Source organism: Crocodylus porosus, unplaced genomic scaffold, assembly GCF_001723895.1.
Source record: "Crocodylus porosus isolate Cpor-Errol unplaced genomic scaffold, CroPor_comp1, whole genome shotgun sequence".
Taxonomy (NCBI): domain Eukaryota; kingdom Metazoa; phylum Chordata; order Crocodylia; family Crocodylidae; genus Crocodylus; species Crocodylus porosus.
The window spans coordinates 37,033,562-37,052,637 of record NW_017728951.1 but is presented as its reverse complement, the minus strand read 5'-3'; the positions used below and the strand labels follow the sequence as shown (position 1 = coordinate 37,052,637).

Genomic DNA, 19,076 nt, shown 5'->3' with positions numbered 1-19,076 from the left:
CATCCCCTCCCCTTTAGTCAGTATCCAGGGCTCATACTCTGCTTGCCTGCTCCTAAATACACTACCAGGTCCCAGCTATATCAAGTGCATCTTGTTCTAACTGGAAAAGAAATCTGAGGTCCACAGCTCTGGACCTCAGAGCTTCCATTTTCCCACCCCTCCCCCACCCGTATGGAAGAAGATTCAAATTCTTTTTTATTTTTGAATAAAAGAGAAAATGTAATGTTCTGCCTGCTGAAGTTGTTTAAGTTCTCATTTCTTTGATGTGTCCCAACCAGTCAATTACAGCAGATGGAAACTGTGAAGAACAGCAATGACCACAATAGCATCCCTGCAGTAGAGTTCAGCATCTGTGATAAAGACACCAAACCAGCCACGTCCTCCCACAGCGTTGTTACCATGGGGCCTGAGGAGGAAGAAGCAGGAGACTTCCTGCGTTCTTTCCCCACCCGAGAGTCCCTCAGGTCCCCCCGGGGCTCTGTTGTGAGCTTCCATGACATCCAGTACTCCATCAAGCAGTCGAGCGGGTCCTTGTGCAGACAGAAAACAATGGAAAAGAAGATCCTTCACAATATGAAGTAAGTTCCTGCAGCATGAAAACTTTTATGGAGGAAAGGCAGAATTAAATCCCAGGAAGCAAATCAGCGGGAGCTGAGAGGCACTTGACTATCCCCATCAGAAGATTCTGTTTGGACTTGGAGACTAGGGATAAGGAAGGGAAGGAGTTTACTGATTTCAAAGCTTAGGTGGAAAAATATTTTACTTTATTTCCTAAACTGCAACATTTGTCTGTGTTTAAAGTGAGACCCAAGCTGCATGCTAAGCTCCTCATGAGTAGACCTCAGAGTAACCTTATTTTTCCTTCTTCCAGTGGTATTATGAAGCCAGGCCTTAATGCTATCTTGGGACCAACAGGGAGCGGTAAATCCTCGTGAGTATTCCCTGTGCACACACCACTTCAAAAGGAGAACGAATAATTCTAGGTGGAAACTAGAATCCCCAAGGCATGGAAAGGCACTTTGGATTGTGTGGGCTAAGGCAGAGTGGGATTTAATGCCTTTCTATAGTGGGACCACTCTGGGGCCTCCCCAAAGGTAGGGCATGTGACACCCTAAGATCTGGAAAGGCTGAGGTCCTGTGATCTCTAGGTCTACATTATGGGTTTGCACTAATGGCTAAAATTACAGTGCCGACAAAGTCGAATCATGTGCTTCAGGCATCATGCAGCTTGCAACATGCTTGGAGCCAATCAGAAGGCAGACCCTAATAATTGCTGCCGCTGGGGTGGGTTATCCAGTCAAAAGAAAGAGCAAGTGTTGTGGTAGAATCGCTTCTGACCACAGAAGTCTTTAGGTTTGGGCCAAGCTTTTCAGGGCCTCCTTTCTTACCTTACACCCAGATACCTCTGTGCTGCTACTGAATTTAGGATTGTGGCTGTTTGCATTTAGATTTCTGCATTTGAGACAAGTGGACTATCATGTTTTTAATGTAAAAAAAAAAAATGGTAATTTTTATGTAAAAGCTGCTTCTGTCCCATTCAAAAAACTAGGCCACTACAGGCATCCCCTAATAATGCCCAGTTCCAGAAAAACATTCCTGGTTATTTTCCCCCCTTTCTCTAGCTGTGGGCAGCACAGGGCAGAATCTAAGCATTGTTTCTTGTCTGAAGTCTCCTAGATGTGCTGGCAGCAAGAAAGGACCCTGCTGGCCTCTCTGGAAAAGTATTGATAGACGGTGTCTTGCAGCCTCCGAATTTCAAGTGCATCTCAGGATATGTGGTACAAGTGAGTGTCCATATCTGGTCTTTCTGCCTCCAGGAATGATGGATTAATGAGAATTAATAGTTCCTGGAGAGGAGACGGGGATGTTCAAGAGCTGCTGAAATTTTTTTAAAGGGTCTGCCGGAGAATAGAAAGGAGGCATCCGCATACATATGTGGTAATATGGGACATTAACCTGGTTAATAAATCCCAGACAGGGAAGTCGCAATGACAACCCTGTCAGTACAGGTAGGTGGTAGTTCAGGGCCCTATGGATACAGGCAACATTGTCAGCAATAGAGCTAGCCAAAATAATGTTGTGTTTTTGTCTTTTTTTTTCATTCTTTCCTCTCCTTTTGGACTTGAATAATTAATTCAGCATGATTCAATAACTCATTATTGTATCATATCATACTAAATATGATATCATTCAGTATGATATGTTCCAGCACAGGGAACTGACCCTTGGTTCAGAAAAATGCTGATCTCACTTCATGGTTGGCCCTTCTAAGCTGAATAAGTCACTCTTCTCATGTTTTGTCACTCTTCTCATGTCCATAAATTTCATCCTGGACCTGAAAAACTTTTAAGTCAGAAAACTCACAGTTTCCAAGGGGGAGATCGAGACAGTTATCTGACAATAAGTTAGAGGATCATCTATCCTCCTAAAGCTTTCATCAGCCTCTAGCAGGAATGGTCACAGACTCGTTTTTGTGGCAGGTTTCCATCCAACTAATTTTGCAGCATTGTATTGGAGCTTTGCCCTTTGAGAGCCCATGGCATGATGTTTTCAGACCATGTGTTACCAAATCTGGTTGGATAAAAAGTTAAGGACAATTCTGTCCCTATTGCTTTGGTTCTCTGTGGGATGGGTACTAGCTATGAGTTGGAGGGGACTCTTGGCTCTCTGCTTTGCTCTACAGAAGTCAGTGGGAGTTAAAGGTATGCAGCAGGAGCCAGCTTGCAATGGGTGATTCAGCTAATTTAAGCTAATGACTTTTTTAAAATGGCTCCTCTTCAACAGATGGATGCTGAGAACTTGCAGCTCTCCTTAACTTGTTGAACTGCTGGGCTCTCAGCCCCTCCAGTGACTTAAATGACAAGTGACCTGCCAATGCAAAGCGGTATCACCTGCATTGCAAGTACTAGTCTTGAAACAGCTGAAGAGCTTTGGATCTATTGAAGTCTAATGCAAGGGTGCTCAAAGCCCCTGGCTTGTGAAGCCATGGCATCTGGCCTGCAGGGCTCCACATGGATTGGGAAATTTGGTGGCAGGGAAGTAGTAGCAGTTAATACTGCCACCTCTCTCCTGCTGCCAGATTCCCAAGCCCCACGTAGCTGGGTCAGGGCTGGGCCTTGTCCCCTTCTTCCCATGTCATGGATGGAGCTGGGATGCTCCACTGCCCCCCTCCACACAGCTGAATTCAGTCCTACCACACCCATCCTGCACACTAGATCCAGCCCACTGGCCAGATCCATCACATAGGTGAACTGGGAACCACCCATCTAGCCTGCAGGGCAAAAAGGTTGAGTACAACTGGTCTAATGGCCTGAAATGGGAGCCCAGAGACGTGGGTTCTAGTTACTGACCTGCTATGCAACCTTGGCAGGTTAATTCCCTGCCTCACTGTAATCCTTTGTGTGCCTTGTTTATTTAGCCTGCGAGGTCTTTGAGCCAGGGACTAGTCCTCATGATGGGTGCCCAACCCTGATCCCAGCCTGAGGTCACTGGGTGCTATGGACATTCAAATAAGAAAAATAAGACCCGTCTTCAAGCTCTTCAGTTGCAAATTCCTATCATTTTCAGGATGATGTTGTCATGGGCACAATGACTGTGAGGGAGAATCTGCTCTTCTCTGCAGCTCTGCGACTCCCCAGCACTATAAGCTTTAAAGAAAAGGAAGAGCGAGTTACACAGATTATCAGTGAGCTGGGGCTGAACAAAGTAGCTGATGTGAAGGTGAGTGCTTGAGAGGCCTGAGCTCCAGACCGAGCTAGAGAACCCAGAACCCAGACTCCTTGCCTGCGTATGGTTGATTGGCCCTATACCATAGTAGGAATGCAGGGTTTCTCTGCTGAGCCTTTCTGAGATCAGCAGCTAGAACCCTGCTCTGAGATGCAGAGCTAATTGTGTTGATCTACTTGGAAGCTGGTTCAGCTGTGTGCTATTGGCACAAACCCTGGAGTGTACAAGCATGTGCTGTGTAGAACAGGATGAGACTAAAAGTGCACCAAGTCGTAGGGCTTTTCCATTTGACCAATTGCTTCCTGGCTTTGTGCTACAGTTTGAGCAAATCTGGGTCAAAGCCTGTGAGAGAGCAGAAATGTCTAGGGATGGAAACCCCAGATGTGGGGCAATTGTCCCTCCTGTTCTATTTTGCTATCTCTATGAATATCCCTGCCCTCTCAGGGGCAAAGCCATGGGACTTGCTTCCAAACCTGGCAGAGCCAGGAAGATCCTTGGAAGGTGAGAGCCTTCTGGGCACCCTCTGTGCTTCCAAACTGGCTCTGGTACCTAGCAGCTCCATCCTTGATTCAGTATGAGCTGCAGGTGCTCAGCACTCCTGAAAACCAGGCTTCCTTTGATCAGGAGCATCACTGTGGGCATTAAGATTCGAAAATCTGGTCCTTGTCTCTACCTGACCCTTGTGTCCACTGTGTCCATTGAGGACTGCTGGCTGCTCTCCACCACACCCTAGTGGACACAGTGTTCCTGACATGGTCAGGTCCCTTGAAGTTAAAGGGGGGGCAGGACTGCAAATGTCTGCCAGGCTCAAAGCACACAATGTAGCCAACTCAAGTCTCTCTGCCGTAGGTAGGAACTGAACTAATCCGAGGTGTGTCGGGTGGGGAGCGGAAGAGAACCAACATCGGGATGGAACTCATTACGGAGCCACCAGTCCTTTTTCTGGATGAACCAACCACTGGCCTGGACTCCAGCACAGCCAACGCTGTACTCATCCTCTTAAATAAGTAAGGGTTGGCTACACAGGAGTTGGCTGTAGTTTTTGTTTCGGTTAATTCATGTTAAAAGACAACACTCCTATGCACAACAAAAACCACCATTTATGTGGATTTAATGCTGGTAAAAGAGGTTGGCCTGACAGACCAGAGACTGACATCTTCTCTTTCCCTGGGGCTTGATCCAGAAACTTGTGAAGTCAATGAGCTTTTCAATGGATGACGCTAAGCTCTGGATCAAAGCCTTAAAGAATGGGGCAGCATGGACAACCACCACAATAGCTTCTTGCTGCTACCAATGCCTCCCTGCTCTGCCTTGCAGAAGTCAGCTTGGTGGGTGAGTGTTGGATTTGGGAGTCCAGTTCTCAAGGGCTGATTATTTCTTCATCATTCAGCTAAGCCTGCCATTAAGGACCTCCCTACTAGGGGGGCTGCGTGAAGCTTTGGTCCCTGATCCGATTTGGCCCGATTCCGTGGCCAAATCTCCAAATCCAAATTGAATCTGAGGACCGTTTAATCTCTCTAACTCGAATTGGAACCCTCCAAATCAATTCGGACATAGAGGCAACTTTAAATGGTTTTTCTATGTACCTCTAGGCAGCAGGGGCTCATGAACACTGTGATGGTGGGGCTCATGGAGCGTCCCACAGAAGCATGGTGCGTTCCCCAGCTCGCTCAGCAGCAGACCCAGAAATGAACCAGAAGCACTTCCGGGTCCGCTGGGAAGCATGCGAGGGGGCTCCCCTGTGACCCCCCGGCTCGATGACCGGTGCCTCGTGGGTCTGGGGGGGGGCACCTGGGGTCCCCCTACAGCCAATAGCCAAGCCGTGAGGGTATGAGGGGTGGGGGCAGCGGAAAGCACGCTCTCCGGTAGACCTGGAAGTGAACTGGAAGTACTTCTGGTCCACTTCCAGGTTCGCCGCTGAGCACATGGACAACCCCCGCAGCACTCCTGTGGGAGACTTCATGTGCCCCAGCATTGCAGTGAACATGAGCTGTGCTGGTACCTCAAGGTATGTAGAAAAAGCTTTTAAAGCTGTGTCTATGTCCAAATCGCTGATTCTCTGAATCAACATCAAATCTTCAGATCTGGATTCAGCCAAATCAAATCAGGGACAGTGATCCAAATCAAATCGCTATCCCTGATTCAGGCCAAATCCAAATTGAATACAGCCCATTTCACACACCCATACTCCCTACATTAGGTACATGAACCATGGCTGAGAGAGGTTTTCATCCACAGGTTTTCCTCTTGTGGCTGAGGCTGCAGATAAACTGATTGGCTCTGACTATCCCACCCAGCTGTTTTCAGTAACCATTCCTGAAGCATTTCTCTTACTATTTGGGGTGGCTCTCTTCCTCCCTCTAATGTTTGCAGCTTACTGGCTAAGTTTTATAAGGGAAGCTTTATTCTATTGTTCCCATTCTATCACTACTTGGTGGGAGAAAAGTCCAGGGCCACCAGTGGGCATCAACACTAAAGTCATTAGCAGAAAAATATAATGAAGCAGCAGCCAGCAAACACAAAGGAAAGCAAGATGATACTGGTTGGTTTGACCTCTGTAAAGAACAAAACTTAGTACAAGAACTAAGAAAAATCCACCTGAATGGCCAGATCCTCTGTTAATATAAGTCTATGTAATGCTGTTGATTCTAGTAAAGCTACTCTGATTAGACTAGCTGAAGTCTCGATACCTTGTTTACTGTGGGATTTATTTACTCCAGAATTTTCTTTCTTAGCTCTTGTCAAGTTACAGCAGATAAGATTGTTTGGTTGCTTGGCGTGGGACCACCACAGCTCTTTGTAATTACTGAGCTCTTCTTAAACATGAAATAGATATACGTTTGAGACCTGGATTATTTCCTTGCATTGCAGACTTTCAAGAAGAGGTCGAACCATCATTTTCTCTATCCACCAGCCTCGTTACTCCATATTCAAGCTCTTTGACAGTCTGACACTGCTAGCATTAGGAAAAGTGCTGTATCATGGGCCAGCTCAGCAAGCACTGGAGTATTTTCATTCTGTGGGTAAGTCTAACATGCAGGTGAATCAGTGATCATCACTGTTGTATTTTAATTGTTTTGGCTCAGAATAGGGAAGAGATTGGTTAATGAGCTCATTTAAATTAATTCCTTTTCATGATACTTCCTGGTGATGAATTAACTCTAGCCCTATTCAGTTGAATACTGTACTTTTCAGATACTAAGAGCAGCCACGTGCAGCTAGTCTAACTTTTATGTTAGATAAGGGAAAACAAGAAGGTAAAAAATTAATGTCTTGTATGACAGCCTAGTGCATCTACAGGGATTTGCCACATCTGCTCTGCCTGACAGTGATGACAGACAGCAGGATCTAACACCTTTATATGTGCAGTCCACAGGAAACAAGCTTCTAGCAGCTTTTGTAGCTATGCACATCTCTCATAGTATAATCTTGGTGTAGAGTGATTTGCAGACCACCTGAGATCTGTGGAGGTGAATCCAGTGCTCCCCAGATCTGAAGGCAGCTGAGAAAGATGGCGACAGAGAGGGCAGATCATATATGTATTTTTTTAGATTAGAGATTGTGAGAAATACTGCAATTGCCTGTGCGCCATTTGGCAGGTAATAACAACAGGGTTTGCATGGTTTCTCTTGATTATGGGGAGAAGTATGGAACAGACTCCTGGATTCTGTTTGTAATGTTACCACTGACCTGCTAGATGATATCTTTGTACTCTGCTCTGCCACTTCTGCTGTCCTGTGTGCCCCTTGCAGTTGGTATGGGAGGTGGGGAAGGGGGGAATCATTAATTCATAGATTGTAAGGAGTTGGAAGGGACTTTGCAAAATCATTGGGTCCAGCCCTACTGCACTAGGCAGGAAAGACAGGGACAAGTGACCCCAACAAGGTGACCGTTCCATTTTCCCTTGAAGATTTCCAAGGTAGGTGATTGCACCACCTCTGGAGGAAGCTTATTTCACAGTCTGGACACCCTGACTGTGAAGAAGTTTTTTTCCTAGTGTTAAGCCTGAAACAGTCTTCCAGAAGTTTGTGGCCATTACTCCTAGTTTTCCCCAAGGGTACCCTGGTGAACAGTTCCTTGCCAAGCCCTTTATGTATTCCTCTGATGTAGCGGTAACCGTCCCTTCTGGGCATCTTCAGCCTAAAAAAGAGAAGGCTAAGTCCCTCATCCTTTCCTCATATGCCTTACCTTGCAAGTCTCTGATCCTATAGGTGGCTCTTCTCTGGACTCTTTCAAGCTTTTTCACCTCCTTGCTGAAGTGCAGCGCCCAGAATTGGATGCAGTATTCCAGCTGCAGTCTCACCAAGGCTGAGTAAAGTGGAAGAATAACTTCCTTGGTTTTGCCTGAGATGCATCGTTTGATGCATGACCGAGTATTGTTTGCCCTGCTGGCTACAGCATTGCACTGATGGCTCGTTCATACTATGGGCTATTATCCCAGGTCCTTTCAGTTGTGGTGATAGACAGTTTGATGCCAGTGAGCCTGTAAGTATGTTAGGGATAGTTCATTCCCAGATAGAGCACTTTACACTTCTCAATGTTGAACTTCATCTGGTTCCGATCTGCCCAACTTGCCAGCCTGTCTAGGTCCGCCTATATCTGCATCCTATTTTCAAGTGTGACCACGCTCCCCCATAAGTTGGTGTCATCCATGAACTTGGCCAGTGAGCTCTTCACCCCCACATCCAAATTATTGATAAAGATGTTGAAAAGCACTGGACCAAGCATGTACCCCTGAGGGACACCACTGACCACTTCTCACCATGATGACACAGATCCATTCATTAGTACTCTCTGAGTCCTACCCCACAGCCAGCTTCCTACCCACTGAACTGTCAAGCAGTTAAGCCTGCAGTCCTCCAATTTTTCTGTGAGCACATCATGAGGTACCAGATCAGAGGCCTTTTGGAAGTTTAGATATACAATATCGACATCCAGTCTCTCTCTTATCCAGGTAGCGAGTTACCTGGTCATATAAGGAGAGGAGGTTGGTAAGACAAGACCTGCCTATGATGAAGCCATGCTGGCTGTCATTCAGAATCCTACCGTCTTCAAGTGTATTGTGCATAGACTCCTTAATGAATGTTTCCAGGATTCTTCCCTGGGATAGAAATTAGGCTAACTGGCCTATAGTTGCCCAGGTCCTCTCTCCTCCCCTTCTTGAATATGAGCACAACATTGGCCCTCTTCCAGTCTTCAGGGACCTCCCCCAAACGCCATGAGTTTTGGAGGAGTTTCACCAGTGGTCCTGCAATAACTTTGGCTGGCTCCTTCAGCACTCTCAGATGAAGTTCATCTGGTCCTGCTGACCTAGAAATGTCTAACTTTTCTAACTGATCATGAACCAGCTCAACATCAACAGTAGGAAGGTGGTTATTTCCACCATGCCCATTCTGAACCTTATCTAGTAGGGCTCTGTGAAAAGGCATCATTCCATTTCACCTTGAGTTTCAATGGTTTGACAAAACAGTGTTTCATATCGAATTTCATTTTGAGTCGAGCAGCTGTTCTGTTCCATTGAAACAGAAAGGTTGTTTTGATGCTGTTTCAAGTTTTGCTGGGCTGACTTCCCATCCCCAGTGCTAGATAGCCCTGGGGGGAGCTGGAGGAAGCCCAGCTGGGTTGCTTTCCAATGCCGTGCACTACATCACGCCAGGGGTGGGGGGCACAATGTAGCACAAGGGATGGGGAAGTAGCCCAGTTAGGCTGCCTCCCACCCCGGCGTGATGTAGCGAGGGGAACGGGAAAGCAGCCTAACTGGGCTACCTCCCACTGCTGGAGCAATGTAGTGCAGGGGATGGGATAGCATCCCAGCTGGGCTGCCTTCCCACCCCATGCTGGATCTTGTGCTGGGGATGGGAAGTCAGCCCAGCTGTACTGACTTCCCATCCCCAGCCTGTTGTTGACATGTTTCAACTTTTGAAATGTTTCAACCAGCCTGGTTTTGTTTAAAGGCTATTTCAACAGCTTTTGTTTTATTCCTATTTTGCTGTTTTGACCTCAAAATTGGTCGAAACAGTGTCAAAACGAAACCGCTGTCAAAATTTCACACAGCCCTATTATCTAGTATGATTTTCCTCTTAGTTAGGTGAAATGCTGAAGCAAAGTAGTCCTGAGTGTTGGCAACCAGCTGTCCTGAGCTGTGAAGCAATGGTGCCATGCTTCCATTCGTTTTCCTCCTGTTCCCTATATACCTAAAGAAGGACTACTTATTGTCATTGATTTCTATTGCTAGTTTAAATTCAGTCACCACCTTAGCCTTTGTAATCTGCTCCCTATGAGTACAGACAGTTGTTGTATAGTCCTCTTTGGCGACTGTTCCCAAGTTCCATTCTTTGTATGCATCTTTCTTCTTTTTCAAGAGGACCATGATATCCCTATTAAGCAAAGAGGGATTTCCAGCCTTTCTGCTACCTTTCCTCCTCATGAGAATGGACTTCCTATTAGGCCTGTGCGAAATATCACCAACTGTTTCACCTTGATGCCATTTCAACTTGTGTTGAGCTCAAAACAGGGAAATTGAAATGAAACAAAGAGCTTTGAAACAGCCTCAAAACAAAATGAGGGCAGTCGAAATGTATCAAGTTCCGAAACTGAAGGTGAGCTTGCCTGCAGGGAAATAAAGTAAGGAGAGAGAGGGAGAGTGGGGAAGGGCTGCTCTCATATTGACTGTGTAGCTGGCCAGTGACTGTGATCCTTCCCTGAGGAGCATTCCAATCCCAGTGCTCTGGGGGAGGGATGGAAAAACAGCATAAAAAGCAGCATTGTCTGAACTGGGCTGCTTTCTGCCTTGGGTCAGTTACTGAGCTGTCTTTCAGCAGCGTCGGACAACAAAGGCTACCATTCATTTCCTACTTGCTAGCCTAGCAAGTGGGATTTGTCAATACATTTTGCTTTCTAAACCCTTTTATTTTATTATATTAATTGATTCCTTTCAATTTCTTCCCCCCCCCCAACATCCTCTTTTTGTTTTTATTAGTCTATTTTGATTCTTTTCAAATCTGTGCTTTCTCTCACAGTATGCATTCCATTCACTGTGCAGGGAAGCACAGCACAATTATATTGCATATTATAACACAGAATTTATATAGGAACTCATATGTTTATATATTTTTATTATATTTATTACATACAGACAGACATACATTACATAAATACACATGCATACAATTATCAGATAACATTACAGGAGAAGACAGATTTTCCATCACAGTAAGGCAAAGAAACTATGAAACACACCATAAAGTATGCTGGAAAGGCAGCTGGCAAAGCTTTCAGGGAGGGATGGAAGAGGGGGTAGAGGGAAAGCTGTAAATTCCCCCTGCAAACTAAGATGCAGCCTCTTTGCTACAACAAGCAGGAATGAGGTTTCCACTAGTTGTACAGGCAGCAAGGAGAGAAGAGCAGTGCCAGTACCACTGCCTGTGCCTGAGTCTGCACCCCTCCAAGACCCCACGACCACCATGACAACAAGCAGCAGCACCAGTAGGACAGTCTCCTCCACCCCCATTTCATTTCCCATGCTGAGCCTTCCAGTGCCAGAGGAAGAGCTGGAGCTGAGTGCCACAGCAAGGGAAATTCTGGGGAAGGAGGGGGAATCATCTGAGTTTGTGCTCCACACCCCTTAAGTTTTCCCTAGAGCTAGGTCTCCTTCCCCAGAAGGTACTTCAGAGGGGTTGAGGTAGAGAGTGTGGAGGCAAGTGGCTCAGCTGAGTCCGCTCCTCCTGTTGCTGTGCCTCTGCCTGCTAAAGAGGGAGAAATTTCAGCATGCACACATGTACCTACACCCAGAAGCGAGCAGGTAGTGTGGTCTGAGATCATTTTGAACTGGCAGATGATTTCACATATACTATCTGCCTGCACTGCCAAGCCAAAATCAGCCAGGGCAAGGGAACAGAACATACAAGAATGATGGGAATGCTTACACATCTCTGCAGGCATCACCCCCTTGCCGTTGCACCTCCTCAGCCTGGCACTAGTGGGAGCATTCCCAAAAAGAAGTCCCTCTCTTACTCCAAAGTCCCCATCCCCCTGAAGCAGAGGCAGGCCACCCTAGAACAGTGGGGGAAAGGTGAACAGAAAGGGGGATGCATTGCAAAGGCAAATGAGATCCCCCAGAGCACTGGGGAGATACTCGCTGTGGATGGCCAGCCCTTCTTCTAAGTTGAGTGGCCAGGATTCAGACAGTTCATGGTGCTTGTGGCTGCATCCTACCAAGTGCCCACATGCACCACCTTCAGCAGGATGATGGTGCCCTCCCTGTATGAGGCATGCAGGGAGTATTTTAGGGAGGAGCTCTGCAAGGCAGATCCACAGGTCTCAGAGTCTCCCCGCTCACCAGCCATCTGTGTGGCCGAGTCGCCCACGACCCCTCCAAACAGAACCGGGTGGCAGCTGATCCGGGCCAGGGCAGCAGGGACCCAGGCAGCCCTCCACAAGGCCATGTCAACCCGGAGGTCCCAAAGGGGACCAAGGTGGCTGGGGGCAGCAGGGCCTGGCAGATGCCTGCCCCCTGGCTCTGGTGCCCAGACAGCGTAGCATGTGGAGTGGATGGAGCAGGCTCCAAGTCCATCTTACACTTCACCTTGGACATCTGGACCAGCCAGGGTGGAGATCATGCCTACTTTTCTCTCACTGGGCACTGGTGGGACCGGTCAGGCCGTCAGTAGGCTCTCCTTCAAGCTGAGGTGATGGATGAGTCTCACAAGGCAACGGAGATCATGGGGGCCATGAACCGCTTGGTACAGGGGTGGCTCATTGGGTAGGGTGAGCTCACCCACAGGTTCATGGTCACTGACAATAGGGCCAATATGGTCAAGATGGTCTATGATGCCAACTTGGTTGGCATCTACTGTGTGGCACACAAGTTCCACTTCATTGTCAGGGACACCTTGGAAGAGGAGAGGCTTCCAGTGATGGTGCCAGCACCACCATCAATCTCATTTCAAAATGCAGGACGGTGGCAGGCTACTTCCACCAGAGCATCAAGGGGGACAAGATGCTACGGGACAAACAGGCAGAGCTGAGCATCCCACAGCACAAAATCATGCAGGATGTGGAGACTTGGTGAAACTCCACATACCTGATGTTTGAAAGGCTGGTGGAGCAACAGAAGGCCATCCATGAGATGGCCTTGCTTGGGAAGATTGGGGCCAGTGTCCCACTTAACAGAGCTGAGTGGGATACCATCTGTCACATCTTGGTGGTCCCCAAGCCCTTCCTCAAGGCCGCCAATGTCCTCCTTAGCCAGATGATCCCTGTTGTGAGGAAACTTCAGAGCCAAATGGAGAACTTCCAGGAGATCAGTGTTCCTGACTGGGGCAAGCCGCTGTCACCAGACGTGCAGATACTGTTGAGGCTGCTGAAGGAGGGCATCAGGAAACAGCTCGATCCCTTGTGGTCCAGTACAGTCCACATGCTGGCTGCCATGTGTGACCTGAGGATGAAGCGTATGCAGCAGCCAAAGCCTGAATCAGTGGCACTGACAGTCCAGCCCTGCATGACTTTGGCCTAAAGTGCGCACTGGTTTTTGAATGTCTGGGTGCCCTCTCCCAGACACTTGAAGCTGATTTTTAGAGGTGCTACATTCACAACATTGGCTATAGTCCATGAGAGCTAGGAGTACTGAGCATTTCTGAAAGTAAATGCCCAGAGCTAAGCACCCAAATCAGGACAAACTTTTTTGGAAATGTTGGATTTGAACTAAAGTGTGTGCCTAAGTTTTCCCACCTGAACAATAATGACTTAACTTTCCTTCCCAGAAGCATTGCTGTTGCTGGTTAAAGTGTGTAAAGTGGTCAAAGGTCCATGTTAAAAAAGAATCCTGGAAAAGCAATGTATTTTTCCAGTAATTCTCAACCAAGGTGTCTCAGATCCTTTTAACGGTGCAAGGTGCAATGCAATGTTAGTGCTGTTAAGTGTGCAAACACCTACATGTGATTCACAAGGTAAACAGATTTCAAGTAGAAATCCATTGTATCACGACCATTCTGACCTACTGTGATCTTTCTGGGTTCTTTGCAGCAGTAGAATTGAAGATTGCTCTGTTGTTTTTTTGATTAAGGAAAAAATAAGTGAAAGCTAAGAGCTTGCATTTTCCAAGGGGGCCTTAAATATGAGATCAGGAGCCACTGTATTATTCTAACCACTCCTCCCTAAGAAACTGTCTCTAAAATGCATATATGTTCTTCTTGCTGTTGTAAAAGGGTATGAATGTGAACCCTTCAACAATCCAGCTGACTTCTTCCTTGATGTGATTAATGGTGACTCCACTGCTGTGGCAGCAAGCAAAAGTGACTGCAGAATCACAGACCATGGAGAGACCCAAACAGGTAAGACTGGAAACAAGAAATAAATTGTTGGCTGAACTACAGGGGAAGTTCTAAGAAATGATAATAAATTTTGATTTTTGTTGTTTTTTCCCCAGTAAGTGGCTGCGTAGTTGGGGGTTTTTTTTAATTGCAGCACCTTCTCACAGAATCTTAAAATGCTTTTAAAAAGTGACTAGATATTCATAGATTGTTAGGGGCTGGAAGGGACCTTGCAGATCATTGGGTCCAGCCCCCTGGCTCTAGGCAGGAAGACAACTGGGGTCAAGTCACGCTAGCGATGTGACTATCCAACCTCCTCTTGAAAATCTCTAGGGTAGGTGACTGCACCATCTCTGGAGGGCGTTTATTCCACAGTCTGGACACCCTGACTGTGAAGGAGTTTTTTCTAGTATTAAGCCTGAAGCAGCCTTCCAGGAGTTTGTATCCATTGCTCCTGGTCTTCCCCAGGGGTGCCCTAGTGAACAGTTGTTCACCAAGCTCCTGCTGCACTCCTCTGATATAATGGTAAACTGCTATCAAGTCCCATCTCAACCTTCTCTTCTAAAGGGAAGGCTAAAGAGGTGGTGACAATCTGACCTGTACCATGGCTGAAAGGGACCTAGGGGTAATGATTGACCATCATGTGAATATATTATTAACCCTGTTTTATAGAAGGAGAAACTGAGGCTTATACAGAGGTGAAGTGATTTGTTAAAGGTCACACAAGATGACACTGGCAGAGGCCCTCTTCCAGGGCAGCATTTTAATCCCCAAAATGCTGGAGTCCATTAGAGACTTTGCTGTTTGTTACACATTCTACACAGAGAGAACTGAGCTTCTATGGACGTAAATCAGAATATGGAGCCCCCAAACAAACACTTATGAACAGGACCCACGACTGCTGACTCCCAGTCCTGTTCTCTGTGCATTACAAAATACTGTCCTGAACCCTATGCCTCCAGGGATCTGCCTAAATGTAAATAAAACACTATTTAATTTGCTTAAGCCACGCCGTCTTTAATGTACTCCTACTAGCTAGTGTGAGCAGTCACTTTGCAGGACCAGCCAACCTTCCTGTGACTGTATTCTAGGGATAGGGACAGGCATTCAAAAAGCCTGAGCCTGAATTGATTCAATCTTTGCAGGTTAGTCTAACCTGGCTAGGTTAAATCAGCTTTGTAACCAGACAGACATCCCAGAAATGCAGGTACGTGCCTGCAGTGGCTCAGGCTAGAAGCTGGGGGGTGCTAGAGCAGCCCTTCCTTCCCTTCCACAGTGCTGAGCTGAGAGGGGCATGGCCAGGCCTGGGCAGGATGCTGTGATTAGGGAGGGGCCCCCTCAGCTCTGTTATCAAAAATTTATCACCCCATCAGAAAACAAAGCCTGGCTCATTACAAGCTCTTCTTAAACAGCTTTTTTCCAAAGGAAGGAATGCAGGGACATTACCATCTAAGCTGTTGATTACCTTCAAAAAGCCATAAGTAGACACTGTACTATCTGCCGTACACAGCATTAGCTAGCATACTGGCTACAGCCTGTGCTGTGGGAGAGAGGAGGAAAGGATCTCTGCATAAGCACTGAGTGGTGAGGGCGGGAAGGGGGACATGGGAAATCCAGCAGACCCTATTGTGCCTGCAAGTCTCTACTGGAGGTCTGCCCAGGGAGCAGAGGGGAAAGGCAAGCCCTGCTGTGGACCCCACCCAGCCCAGAGAGCATGCTAAGATGCTGGGGGGGGTCTTATTTATCTTAAACCAGCAAAGACTCTGGCACAGACATTGCATAAACTGGTTTGACCCAAATCAGTTAAGTCTGAATGTATCTCAGACCAGTTTCAGCCATTTTCAAACTGGTTTATGTGCACTGAACATCTGTTCTGTTACAGGTTTAAACCAGTTTCTGATCACTTAAACTGGTTTATGTGTAGTGTCTGTCCCTAGCCATGGAACCTGGAGCAAAATCTATTGATCCCAAAGCCAGTTCAGCCAAACATGTCAAGAGTTTTTTGTGGCCTAGAATTGCATTGGTGAGATTTCATTGCCACAGTCAGTATGTCTGTACTACAAAAAGGGGGGACATGGGGAGTTCTTAACTTAGGTTAACTAACCTATGTTAGAATTGCAGGAAAGACAGTGTAACTTGTTTTTTAACTTAGGCTGCCTGCTTGAGCTCAGTCTAAGGGTCTTCTTTAGGCTTGAACCTGGGCTGCTAACTTAAGTTAAACATCCAAGTTACCTTGTCTTCTATATAGGGGGTGGACAGACACACACCTACCCTGGGATGGATGCACACAGCTAAAACCTAGGGCAGTGCAGCTTTCTCCAGTCAAGCTGAGTCTTTCAAGAATAATTCTTCACTGGATGAGGTGAAGTTACCTTGATTTAGCAATTTGTATAGTCTTCCTGTTAGTTTTTACACTGATAGAAGACATGGTAAAGATATATCAGCTTATGCTGATGTAATGCTTATACCCGGGTGTGAAGGTTTTATCTGTCCATGTCCTCAGGTTTAAGAATATACCTTTACTTGCAGTATGACAAATCCAGTGTGACCACTGAGGGCACTGACACAAGTAGGGGGGAAAATGCACTCTGCCAGAAGCAGCAACACATTGCTTTGGCCCAGCTCCACCACATTTGGATATATCAGGCGTTTCAGCAGGGCTTTTTGGCACTTTTAACTAAAGTTGATTCAATCAGCTATTAGATAAAGGTGCCAAAAAGCCTCACTAAAGCACCCATTCTCTACAGGCATTAAGAAAGCAGAAGCTGGCTGCAACTAACACACTGCCTCTTCTGGGCATGCACAGGAGTGTGCCGAGTTTAAAATAAAGCCCTGTTTTTATTTTTTTTCTACATCTGCAAGCGGCCTATGTGGTTATATTGTTTGGATATTATATGTTGAAAGTGTTTCTTTAGATGGGTTTTGATCTGGCAGGGAAAGGTTAATGGTTGGATTGCAGAGGGGCTGGATGTAGCCTGACTAGTTGCACTCTGCCCTCCAGATGGCTCTAGGAAAAACTCCTTTCCTAAGAATGCCATCTCTTTCTAAAAGCTGAGGAGTGGGGGTATATAAACTAGTGAGCTGGAATACACGTGTACCTGTGAGTGTCTGCAACTGTGTATGTTAAGTGCCTACCAGCCTGCAGTCTGCTTAAATCCACAAAAGCCTACTTATAAAATAAAAACAAAAAGAATTTATCACATGGGGACTGCAATGAAAAAGCCTGCAACATTAAAACAGACATAACCTGCAGAGGGTAACAGTGAAGCTGAAACCTCTAAAGACAATGAATTCATTGGAGAGACAATGAAAATTCCTGTGTACCACTGGAACCAGCTGTAGACTGTAAAGTAAGCTCTAACCAAGGGTGAAATTAAAGTGTTAAGAGACAAGGGCTAGGGACATAAATTGGAATAAGTGATCAGAAACTGGTTCAGATCTGTAACGCAACAGAAGTTCAGTGTACATAAACTGCTTCAAAATTGGCCAAAACCAGTTTAAGATAAACCTGGCTGGATGTGGTATCAGACTTAACTGATTTGGGGTAAATCGGTTAATTGAACTTCCGTCCCAAATTCCCTCCAGCTCCAAGTTAATTCTCAGTCATCCCAGAATTTTTGCATCTACCCCACAAGCCCCTTTGCATCTGGCTGCCTTTCCAGAATCAAAAGTGAATGTCTGTTCACTTCCTTATTGGTTCAATCCACACAGCTTAAACTAACTCTACGAAGATTGAATCAATTCAGTCTTGGGCTTTTTGACTATCTGTACTTAGCCAAGGTGTTTTAAACCTGTCTGTTATGTTCTTTCTTCTTTAGTCCCATTATAATGTTTTTTCCTAATTATTAAAGTTAGGTATTTTGATCCCCAAATTTAACTATCCTGTAATTATTTCACCTCACATAGTTTGTACCCTCATGGCCTTGGCCAACTCAGGGTTTGGTAACATCCGGTGATGCCTTGTTTATTAGGGCTAACTGGACAGCCCATAACTTGCCCTGTCTTGGATGCATTCCTTCAGGGATAAATGGTGAAAATGAAGTAGCAGAAGAGAATGTGGACAGGAATGTGGTGAACACACTGCACCAGGAATATCTGAACTCCAGCCTGTACTGCAACATGAGGGATACGCTGGAGAAAATGAAGCTTAGCCTGGGGAATAAGAAGAGGAAATCGAGGCGAGTGAACCAGATCACGTATGCAAATGGATTCTTCACCCAGCTGTGTTGGGTCTCCAAGCGTTCCCTGAAGAATCTCATCAGGAATCCTCAGGCATCTGTTGCACAGGTAAGAAACTGGCACTAAAAGCATAGGGCTTCTTACTGTGGGATCTCCAGGTCACTGGTTTGCTTCTGCTGAGGGCCAGAAATCATTGCTACCTGATTTGGTGACTGATATGAAACCACAGGTCTAGCTGGACTGTCTGGTGGACTGAGTGGCTGGTAACCAATAACAACTCTCCACCCAAGTAAGAAGAATGCAGATGCTCACTGGGGTGCCTCTGAAGTAGAATTGCTTCAGCTGGGGTAAAACACATTAAACAGTGCCCCTTGTTCAAGGCTGTGACAGAAGGCAGGATTTAACCTTCAACAAATGAGCAATATGTGGATTCCCGTCCAGCAGAGACGAGACAGAAGATTCTTCTTTCAAAAATACCCCTGGGATCTCCGAGGAGTCCTGAGGCCAGGATTCCTGGGCAATGGAATTTCTTATGGCTCACTAAGCGGTCTTCAGAAAGGACACCTTCAGTTTGTTCAGTGCTACAGAATTGAAAGATGGCATATTCCCTCCTGTTTACTGATATTTATCAAGTCCCAGTCAACACAGGCCTGGCATTTTCCAGAGGCCAAAAGGAGTTGAGAATTTAAATTCAATGGATGCCTAACTGGTGCAGAGCCTTTGAAAATCCCAGCCTCAGTTCCATGGAATGGCTATTAATAGTACAGGGAAGAATGTCTGGGGAACCTGTATTCCACCCTGGGTGTAGTGCAATGGATTCGGGATATGCAAGGATTTTTGCTGCCCTAGGCATAAGCCTGG

At 46.3% G+C, this 19,076-nt stretch overlaps 1 protein-coding gene across 1 annotated transcript in view; it reads left to right on the top strand.

The window, feature by feature from the left end:
* The window catches only part of LOC109324310 (ATP-binding cassette sub-family G member 2-like), a 29,280-nt gene that overhangs the window by 2,745 nt on the left and 7,459 nt on the right, over window positions 1-19,076 (top strand). Inside the window, exons 2-9 of the mRNA XM_019556303.1 lie at window positions 275-578; window positions 872-931; window positions 1,670-1,784; window positions 3,568-3,720; window positions 4,576-4,733; window positions 6,598-6,749; window positions 13,932-14,057; window positions 18,058-18,323. Coding sequence (XP_019411848.1) covers window positions 292-578; window positions 872-931; window positions 1,670-1,784; window positions 3,568-3,720; window positions 4,576-4,733; window positions 6,598-6,749; window positions 13,932-14,057; window positions 18,058-18,323 — 1,317 coding nt within the window. The 5' untranslated portion in view covers window positions 275-291. The remainder of the gene's footprint in view (window positions 1-274; window positions 579-871; window positions 932-1,669; window positions 1,785-3,567; window positions 3,721-4,575; window positions 4,734-6,597; window positions 6,750-13,931; window positions 14,058-18,057; window positions 18,324-19,076) is intronic.